The sequence below is a fragment of the Lethenteron reissneri genome, chromosome 22 (genome assembly GCF_015708825.2).
Source record: "Lethenteron reissneri isolate LAM-NWPU_2019-01 chromosome 22, ASM1570882v1, whole genome shotgun sequence".
Classification (NCBI taxonomy): domain Eukaryota; kingdom Metazoa; phylum Chordata; class Hyperoartia; order Petromyzontiformes; family Petromyzontidae; genus Lethenteron; species Lethenteron reissneri.
In genome coordinates, this window is record NC_083800.1 from 14614513 (window position 1) to 14625459 (window position 10947).

The window sequence follows — 10947 nt, forward strand, 5'->3', positions numbered from 1 at the left end:
GCTGAAATTACGAATAATCGGCGGTATGATTATTTGGTTCTTTCGGTTAAGTCACGTCTAAAGATAAAATAATAAATTAAATTAAATAATAGCATACGACGTTTCGATTGCAACACAAGCAATCATCATCAGGTATAATGAAATAGCGACATAAAATCTAACCAGAAAACTATAGACAGACATATTAGCAGACAGATATCACCAAGATACATAGAGGGAGCAACACAGGAACCAGAGAGGGGTGATACGTAATCAACCAGGCTATGCGTTAATTGTGTGTTGACCGACTCTCTGTGTTGTATTACATTACATTTCGATATTTTGCTAGGTTATTGAATTTTAGTTTGTCCTTCTGATTTTCAGACTTGCTTGCCGTGTCATCGCACTTGCAGAACCTTGTTTTTTGGACCACTCATTGATATGCAAATGTTTTCCCTAACCCCCTCCCTCTCTCTGCCTCCTCCCCCCTCTGTCTATTTAAGGCCACCCCACAGAGATGATCACCCCTCTCTGGTTCCTGTGTTGCTCCCTCTATGTATCTTGGTGATATCTGTCTGCTAATATGTCTGTCTATAGTTTTCTGGTTAGATTTTATGTCGCTATTTCATTATACCTGATGATGATTGCTTGTGTTGCAATCGAAACGTCGTATGCTATTATTTAATTTAATTTATTATTTTATCTTTAGACGTGACTTAACCGAAAGAACCAAATAATCATTTACTGCAGTCACGAAAGTTCTAAAATTAAGATTGAACCACTTCTACGGGGAAGTTTTGAGCTTATCCTTTTTTCTCTCTCTCTTCTCTCTGCCTGTGTCTTCTCTTTGGAATGTTCACACTTAAATTCTAACTTAGCAATCTTTTAAATACGTAATCAACCAGGCTATGCGTTAATTGTGTGTTGACCGACTCTCTGTGTTGTATTACATTACATTTCGATATTTTGCTAGGTTATTGAATTTTAGTTTGTCCTTCTGATTTTCAGACTTGCTTGCCGTGTCATCGCACTTGCAGAACCTTGTTTTTTGGACCACTCATTGATATGCAAATGTTTTCCCTAACCCCCTCCCTCTCTCTGCCTCCTCCCCCCTCTGTCTATTTAAGGCCACCCCACAGAGATGATCACCCCTCTCTGGTTCCTGTGTTGCTCCCTCTATGTATCTTGGTGATATCTGTCTGCTAATATGTCTGTCTATAGTTTTCTGGTTAGATTTTATGTCGCTATTTCATTATACCTGATGATGATTGCTTGTGTTGCAATCGAAACGTCGTATGCTATTATTTAATTTAATTTATTATTTTATCTTTAGACGTGACTTAACCGAAAGAACCAAATAATCATTTACTGCAGTCACGAAAGTTCTAAAATTAAGATTGAATCAGCGGTATGCAGCGGTCCGTGCAAAAATTCCCACGGCAAGCCTTTGTGATGGATGCCGCCGCATAATTGACATAACAAAGGCATGCATGAGAATGGGATGAACTAGAATGAGCGCCGGAGGGGCGAGTAAGGGCTGGGGAGGCGGGGCCTGGGTCGGGGAGATAGGATAAAAGCGATCGTAGCAAGGTAGAGAGGGATCTCACTCCAAGAAGCCAGCGGTTAAGGCGGCTCCCAGCTCTGCCCTCCGGACGTCCGAGCGACGTGTCCAGACGAGCAGCGAGGAAAACCCACGGGACACCGAATACTTCGAACTGTGAGTAAGAAGGTGAAATAGTAGCATAAGCCGATAAATAGGGAATAGGTCCAGGGGTAGCAGAATAGGCCAGCCTCGTCGATTCATACTTATTTAGCAATAATTCTCAGGTAGCCGAGAATAAATCATTAATAGCTGATCGTGGCCTCGTGTGATCTCGCTGAGAAGTGTGAACGCGTGTGGTGCTGTGTATACGGCGGCTCGCCACGTGGGAGCGCTGCGCAGAGCGGCGCAAGAGAGGGTGACGCGCGCGGAGCTGTGTGTGGGTGTACGTTCGCTACGTGTAGGATACAGGTGCGCGATTAAGAAAGGGAGGTTTCGTGGTAGTGTGAAAGGGACGTAATACTACTCGGTAACTAACCATGCCTACTACGCGGACCCGAGGTGGAGGGGAATCCTCGAGCGACGGCTCCCACCCCATGGGTGAGGAACCCAGCAGCGGTTCGCCTAGCAGCGAGGGGGCGAGTAGTAATGTTATCCCGACCGTCAGCATTATCGAGGGATGGATCTCGGGGGCCAGCGACCCCCACAGTGTTGTGACCTGCAGTATGGTGAGTGAGTGTTGTGATCTGCAGTTAGGTTGGTGAGTGTTGTGACCTGCAGTGGAGTGGGTGAGTGTTATCTGCAGCGAGGTGAGTTAGTTGGTGTGTCGCGACCGCTGCGAGTCCAGGAGATCAGAATCAAAATCTTTATTTAGACTGGAAAAATCCGATGAGCTGTGGAGCTCTTTTTCACAGACAATGGGGGGAGGGGGGAGTTGGGGGTCAGTGGGGACAAGGCGGGAGGCAATGATCCGGCCAGGGTATTGGAGTGGTAAAACCATTACACAGAGATGGAAACCACTGCTGCAGGAGAGAGAGCAAGGGTGATATTGGAAGAGCATTTGCATGTATGTAGTTGAAGTTCTTTCGCACCGTATGCAGCCAACTGTGTTTCAGTTTCATTAGGTATAACCCTGTGAGCCATGCGACTCGGGTGCAACCGCAACAAAACAAAAACATGAACAAGAAACATCTTAAAGTGATCTTCTTGGTTCTTTCGGTAAAGTCACGTAGAAGGGAAATGATAAAATAATAAAAATTAAACATAATAAAATAATTCTCACGACGTTTTTGCGACATAGAATTGTAATGTATTACTGTTAGTAGCTCAGCTTATTGGAGAGTATATTTAGTATACTGATGATACTATGTAGTTTATACTTTAGTTTTTTACGTGGTGGTTTAGCAACTGCAGCTACATACTATTAACATTCCTTCCCTTTGTTAATGCTACCCCCTACCCCCTCCCTTTGATGCTGCTAATCCTGCATAATGCACGGGCATAATATGACTTTGAAACCCCCCAGCCCACCTCCTACGCATTTCCCATAAATATGCTAAATTCCTCTTGATATGCAAATTATTTTGTCAAGGCGCTCCTCTTCCCCCTCCAACCCAGCTTAAATATACGCTCCAAGCTTGGTGGCGTTTCATTCTTCACCTGAGGACGGCTGCTTGCGTTGTAGCCGAAACGTCGTGAGAATTATTTTATTATGTTTATTTTTAAATTATTTTATTATTTCCCTTCTACATGACTTTACCGAAAGAACCAAGAAGATGAATCCCTGCAGTCACGAAAGCTTTAAATCGAAATCTTAAAGTGACTACACGCAACAGAAAAATCCAGGAAAGAACAGCAAATTATTCCAGAAAAAACACCGTATTTCAACGCTGTGTGCAAAAATCCCAGTGGGATGCAAGTCAAATCAATAACAGCCATAAGACAATGTACAGTAGATTAAAGTTATCAGGCTAACTCTGTACTACAACAAACAAACATGGCTAAACCAAAACGTTTTCAAAATCACCAACATGAAGCTATAAAAAATAATGTAACAGTGATCATAGGAACTGTGATTCAAATTTAACAATAAACGATATACATAACATGTACGACCAAACTTTGCAGCCATAGCTGGCTGCATGAGTCACTCCATAACAGCAGGAGCATCAGTAGTAGAATAAAAAAAATTCAATACACCTTTAAAGATCAGCACACTATTATCAAAACTCAAGATCATACTTTCCAGCGGTCATCCGGAACAATACATTTTATTTCAGGCCATTCTGAAAATCAGTGGCAGCTTGGGGTGTACAACTCCTCTAGAGCAGTTTTGAGTGAGATACCAGAGCAGGGTATGGGCCAGAGGCGAGCGGGGAGAGCCAAATGAGGTCTAACTGGGGGGGGGGGGGGGTGTTGAGATTAGTGGGGAGTTGACATTATAGCGAGAAAGTGGGAGATGGAACAAGGCGTGGATTAACAGGAACCAGCAGGAGCAGAGCTTTCAGGGGCATCCCGGAGATAGTGTGGAGGGGAGTGTGGGAACTGAGGCCCTGGGCGGCCGCGGAGAGCCCGGAGCGTCCTGGCCGTCTCCTTCTTGGGACGTACCACACTGTGCAGATGGACATCCATTCATTGCTCTCCGGTGACACCTGTGAATTGTCAAGGACTGACAAGCGTGCGCATTAAAGCACCTGAACCAGATTCGGAACTCATTCCAAGTAGGCGAGTGGTTGTGAGTGGGCGAGTTTCTGAGTGTGAGAGCGTGGGTGTGTGATTGTGAGTGGGTGAGTTAACAAGTAGGAGCGTGAGTGTGTGAGTGAGCGTTTTGGTTTGTGATTGTGATTGGGCGACTTAACGAGTGGGTGATTGAAAATGTGTCTTTAAGAGTGTCTGTGATTGTTTCAAAATACATACATTTTTATCGTCCTCGGGGGGCTGATTGGCCTGAGAACTGCGACTGTGGTGGCCGACATTGTGGTGCAGTGTGCAGTGGAGAGCGGTTGGTGTGTTTTGCATTGTGTAGCGCAGGGTGTGGTTTAGTGAGCGGTGTGGTTTTGGTTGGTGTGGATCGGTGAGCGGTGCGGTGTGTGCTGCAGTGTAGGGTGTGGTGCAGTGTGGGGTGAGGTGTGTTTTGCAGAGGTTAGTGGCGCGGTGTGTAGTGCAGGTTGTGGTTTGGTGAGCGGTGTGGTGCAGTGTGAGGTGAAGTGTGTCGTGCAGGGTGGTGAGCGGTGCGGTGTGCGCTGTCTCTGGTGTGCAGGACGGCAATGATGGCGGTGAGTGCTCCGTGCCGCGATCCGCCAGCGTGGCTCAGCGGCGTCTTCCCGTATGGCGTCACCATTTCCGCGCCTCCTCCTCCTCACAGCCTCCTCTCCTTCCATACGCCTCCCTGCTTCAGCAACACCGCGAGTACAGATACGGCAGCATCCTACAGCGCAGGATTCTGGCATTCCGACCTCGCAAAGTTCATGAAGAAATTCGGGCCATCCGTGCATCCTGCTGGGCAGAAGCTCCTCCTGTCACATCCGTGGCTTTACCGCAGTGCACCGTTCACGACGGTGGACAGCGGCTCCGTGGCATCTCCCAGCCAATGGATTTACGAGCCAAAAAATGCTCCTTATTGGCAAGTCACTGCGGCTATGCTCGCACAGAACACCGCCGGCATCTGCGAGACTACGTCCAACGTTCGTTCATTAAACCAAACGGGAGTGGAAAGGGCAGCCCGGCCGGGGCATGCGAGAGGTGCCGAGGGGGGCGGCAGCGCACCCTTAGCCCAGGTGCAATCGGACAAGTTGGAGGTTCACTCCTCGGGGCGCGGGCGTGGGCGCGGGTGTGGGCGCGGACGAGGACGTGGAGCCTTGGCGCCCGCCACCGTGCAAGTCGGCGGGCGCGGCAACTCGTGTGGAGAGAAGCGGCCGCTGCCAAGGAAAGAACCCGAGCGGGGCCGGCACGCCGACCCTTCCACGGCGCCATGCATCTCCAGGCACGGACACAGCTGCTGCTCCAGGCTCACTCACTACAGCTTTGACGGGCACTGGCAGTCCGTTTGGAACAAAGAACAAATCCCAATTATCACCTCCGTCTTCAGCCTCGCTCCTGACCCGCTTCATTCCAAAGCCCCCAGCACAAAGAGGAGGAGAAGCGCTCACGACGAAACCGATAGACCAGCGCCACGGCCCCACGATGGGAATTCCGTCCTCCCTGTGGCCGTCAAATGCGAAAGTCCCGCTGGCTGTTGCAGCGGGAATGTAACAATGGAAGTAAATATGAACGCAGCTTCTGAAACTACCACCTCTTCCGTGCCATTTTTACTTCCAGAAATTAAAAAAGAACCCTTAGAAGAAGTAGGCGTTTGTGTCCAAGCTGCAGATGCAGACGCCCAGACAGACGCCGAGCATTCAGCAAATGAGCGCAACGTAGGGCCCGGTGCTGTGCCTTCAACCCGCTACACACTCGAACCTCTGAGCATAACTCTGCCCTTTGGCGCCGTTCCTTCAGGGGCACATGTAAAGGAGCTCGCAATGGATTTGGAATCGCGACGTCTGCCCACCCCAAGTACTCATGAGAGTCAACAGCTGTGTGCAGCAGAAGAAACCCCAGGGAACGCTTCTGTCGGTCGGCGTGAGAGTAAAGACTCGGAATCAGTTTCTGCACGATATGCGGAGGGGGAGACAACACCGCGCGATTGTGAGACGCACATCAAGGCAGCAGCTGTGATTGTGGGAGTGGCTCAGCCTGGGAGCAACGAGTTTGGTGCCGAGCATGGACAGCCGGCCTTGGACGAGGGAGACGCTGCTGCCTCCTGGCCTGAAAAGGTCACGGCTGGTGGCGCGATGCTGGTGGCGCACTCTGCCTGGGTGGAGGACATTGCCAGTGTCTCGATGCTGGTGGCGCATTCCTCCCAGGTGGAAGACACGGCCGGTGTCGTGATGCCAGCAGCGCGCTCCACCCAAGTGGAAGACACGGCCGGTGTCACGATACCGGTGGCTCGCTCCGCCCCAGTCAAGGACACAGCCGGAGTGGGAGCCAAAGAAGCGGGTACCTGCTGCTTGTTTGATCCGAGTGAGGAGTCTGCAGCAGAAGAATATGCGACCCCAAAGTCTGCACGGGCCATGAGCGGAGCCTGCACATTTCAGCCAGATGATGACACAGGCCTGCCCAAGGTTACAGAAGTCCCCGGGTCTGTGTGTACCGTGAGCTGCCCGGGTTTTGGCTCTCGCTACATCAGCAAGGAGAAGGCAGACCTGGCAGCGATGGAAAGCATGACGCCCGGTTTGGGTGAACATACGGCCACTGTGACTTCAGTTCCTCAAGAAACGAGCGCTGCACGCAAGACCTGCAACTCTCATTCTGCCAAGATGACTCGGCCGACTAAGAATCCTAAAAAGAAAGTGTCGAAGATCACCGTGAATGGGTTCTGCGTATCAGAGTTTGGTGGGATTACCGCAACCAGAATTGAAAATCTCTTCACTTTGTTGTCATTGCACGCAGAACTCATGAACATTGCAGACTGTGTAACGGATGCCTACAAAGACGCTGTGTCCCAGGCAGAGTGGACGAAACACAAGGAGGAGGCGGCCATGCTCAACCATCCGCGTGTCCGCCGAGCAGTGCAGCGCGTCCTCCGGGCCCTGGTGCTAATGGAATCGGCGTCCTCGTGCCCGTTCCCATTCGTGCTGCGCCATGGCAGGACCTTCGTGCCTCTCGCCGCCCTCCGGGAGACGATGGTCATGGAGCTGTCGAGGCACGAGCTGGTGGGCGTGCTGGCGCGCTGCGCCGTGCCGCAGCGGCCATCCACTCTGACGGAGGAGGGTGTGCTGCGGTGCGCGCCATGGCTCCGGCGTGGCTGCTTCACGCTGCTACGCATGGCCCAGCTGCACTACGTCTACCCACACCTCTTCCACACCGCCTGGAGGGTGCGACGCAGCATGGGTGAGTCTTCCGCTATCTCTTGATGCTCGCACTCGCTTCACATAGTGTATAGATTGTCGTCCTTCCCCCACACATCCAATTGGTGTGGTTGGTAACGATTGATGGTTGGGATTTAAGAATCACTTATTCTGTGTTCTATTCACCTCATGGTATAATTATCTTCATACTTTACATACATTTCTGTATTTAAGTCAATTAATGCATCGCAATTATCTGTATAACAAAGCGATTAATTTATATGCACCCAACTAGTGTGTGCACTTGTGCGGTTCTGTTCGTGAAATATATCTATTTCTCATGGGAATTATTTTTGGCCCGATTTTTATTTGCTTTAATTTTGGTGACCCAGGATAACTATTTCAATGACCCTTATCCTGGCCTCCCGGGCTCCTCTCCTGGTTACACAAAGCATACTTGACCCACAACGTGCTTTGTCTTTCAGGGGGCGGGAGGAATTTTTCGTGGACAACATGCAAAGTGTGGCTGGAGGGCGAAAGAGGAGCCCCAGAAACCCTGGAGTACAAGCTCGGCTCCCGCATCTCCACGGGCAGCGCCACCTCCACCTCCCAGGAAGCGCGCCAGAGTCACGGCACCGGAGCCACCCAGGGCCGTCCATGCGGGAGCAGTTCCGCGGGCCCCACCGCTACCGGCACCGGCAAGATCCCCGCTCGCGGCGCCACGTCCACCCAGCCTCCGAAGACGCCGCATGACGCCGGTGGCGCCGATCGCTCCTCGCGCCTCTCGGCCCCCCCAGTCGCTCACTTGCCTGGGCTCGTGGCTCCTGGGCGGAACGGCTCGGCACATGCCCCGGCAAGGCTGGGGAGTGAACGCCGCACTGAGGACGATTGCTGGGCGCGTCCTTCCGTCGTGCCGCCAGCAGGCGCCTCTTTTCCCACAGCATCCCCAGCGTCTCCGGACCCGCGGCACGGGGAGACTGCAGCGATGCGCACATGGTGGATGGAGGAAAAACGTGCGTGTGCCCGGCACAACATTTTCATGTTCCCGAGGGTGAGCGTCAAGTGCCTGGATGCCTCCGCAGCACGGCGCGGAGGGAGTGGCGCTGCTCTTGCCTGGCCACCGGCAGAACCGGCCATGGGCCCACAGCCTCTACGCAAGAGGCAGAGCCAGCACTCCCCTTCCAGGCAGTTCTTCAAGAAAGCAAAATCATCTTCCGTTTAGAGACAAAAATTAGAATGATTGTCAGGGATCGTGCATTGGTGTAGTTGTTTCTGCCATGGTGACTTGCCATTGCCAGGGTGGTTGTAGTCTGTGCACAATGCACTGATACGTGACGGTATTCCGATTGCACAGTACGCAATGCTAGAGGGTTAGAGCTCACCGGATTCAAAGCGCTGCAGCACAACGCCCCACAAGACTCACGTGACTTGCACGTTCCCGCACAGTACACCCTGCACCAATGTACATTGTGCTCGCTGTGCGCTCCGCACAATCTCCTTGCGCCTTCTGTAAACAAAGTGTCAGCTCGTAGGCCACCCCTCAGTGATGCACATTGCCGTGTTGGTATACAAAGCACGAAGAGCTCGGCACGAGGGTCAGCATCCTGGTTCGTGCCAGCTGACCAGGGAAATATACACTTGCAGCTACACTGGGGAGGCAGGCAGTGGGGTTTGTCAAAACTGTCATCATTGTGTTCTGAAGCACTGAAGTTATTTGCTGTGTTGCGGTAGCGTTGCTTTATATGTGTATCGTACAAAGTGTAATGCGGCGTAAATGGGGTTGTTGCTTGGCTCGGGTCCAATTACACGGCCCGGGGTATTGGGGGGCGGAGCCTGGTCTGCGGGGCGTGTGGGAGGGGCCACCGTTCACCTCGGCTCCAATGGGAGGCGAGGTGAATGGGGGCGGAGCCAGCGGGGTAGTATGGGAAGACCGGATCTGAGGATCCGGAAGGGGAGGACTCAGGGTCACGTGGAGGGAATGTATATAAGTGGGAGCCCGGAAGAGGTCGGGGAAGTTAAGAGGCTGAGCCACGTTGGGTGGTGAGGAAAGATCCGCGCCATCGGCCACGTGACTGAAGGACCTCTGCACGCCGTCGGCCAGCGGTGTGCGGAGTGCGGGAATAGAGGAGCTAACGGAGGAGCGTGTGTGGCACGCGAGAGGGAGCGTGCGCGGGGCGCGAGCGAGACGACACTGGTCCGAGAGGAGGCCAGTGGGGGGTGCAGAGCAGAACCTAAATTAAAGACAAACGGAGATCAGCATCGCCTGACGGAGTCTATTATTACAAAAGAATGGAACTTTTGACCAGATACAATATGCTCAAATTCTCTAGACTCTGTGACACTGTGACTTATGAATCAATGCCCAAACCATAACTGGTGTGGAATTAGGTATTATTCGCCTTCATGGTGATTCATTACAGCGTGAAGTCTGTTGTAATATGAAAGGTGCCCAGTTACCGCTTTCAAAATAACTTGTGAATATTTGAGCAAGTATTTAAGAAAGTATTTAATCAGTGCTTTTTTTGGCTGAAGTCTGCCTGCCATGCGGCCGTGTGGGAGGGTGCACCGGACATTATCCGCTGGCCACCTGGCCCATCGTAACCTCATTACCACCATTGGCAAAGGTGTTCCACACACCGGGCAGCTTTATATTCACCGAAAAGACAAATGGAGCCCTGCTCAGGTGAATAAGTTGCTCCAATGTTGATGCCCTTGCAGTGTTGGTGAAATGCACCGGAGCGCTCTTACCAGCTGTCTACCAGTAGCTTCCATATCACAACCCGATGTTTACATTCTGTGCAATTGCATTGTTTTTTTAATGAAAAAATTGTCAGTGTTTCACAATTAAAACACGCAGTGATTAAACAAAACTTCACATTTTTGCAGATATTCGCTATCTCTTTAATTGTGTTTTATATATTTTAATAAAAAAAGACATCTCACTGGTACAGACAAGTTTTATTGCTGTTGTTTGAACACCGTGCAGCTGCTGTCTGTGTGCCTTGTCAAGATATTAATATTGTGATGTTATTTGGTTCTTTCGGTAAAGTCACGTAGATAGAAAAATAATAATGAAGTGAATGAAAATATATATATAATTAAAAACCACGAAGTTTCGATCACAACACAAGCGGTCGTCATCAGGAAAAGGGGGGTTTAACCTCTAAAGGCAAACTGTTTATAAAGGTTTAGAATGGGCGTAGCCCAAGTGTCAGCAGCATGGCCGAGACAGCTAATGTTAATGTAAGTGATGGGCAACGGTGGCGTTGGTGGTGGGTTTCCACCAATTAAAGGGCTACAAGGTAAAGGCTTAACATGGGCGTAACTCAGTTGTAGCTTTATTGGTGGAAGCCCACCACCTGTACCATCATTACCCACTACTACCATCACCTCTAGCAGCAACCTCCACCGTCAACAGAATTAACATTATTTGATAGTAGGAAGTGCTGGTCTTTGGCGATACAGATGGGGAACAAAAGGCTAATAGGACCCTCGGAATATCCTTGGTAACAATTACTGTATGCCACAAATCTTAGTTAA

At 50.6% G+C, this 10947-nt stretch overlaps 1 protein-coding gene across 1 annotated transcript in view; it reads left to right on the forward strand.

The window, feature by feature from the left end:
* The window catches only part of LOC133345676 (uncharacterized), a 42244-nt gene extending 31915 nt beyond the window's left edge, over positions 1-10329 (forward strand). The window contains exons 2-3 of the mRNA XM_061556640.1: positions 4779-7450; positions 7893-10329. Coding sequence (XP_061412624.1) covers positions 4786-7450; positions 7893-8629 — 3402 coding nt within the window. The 5' untranslated portion in view covers positions 4779-4785 and the 3' untranslated portion in view covers positions 8630-10329. The remainder of the gene's footprint in view (positions 1-4778; positions 7451-7892) is intronic.
* The last annotated feature ends 618 nt before the right edge of the window (positions 10330-10947 follow it).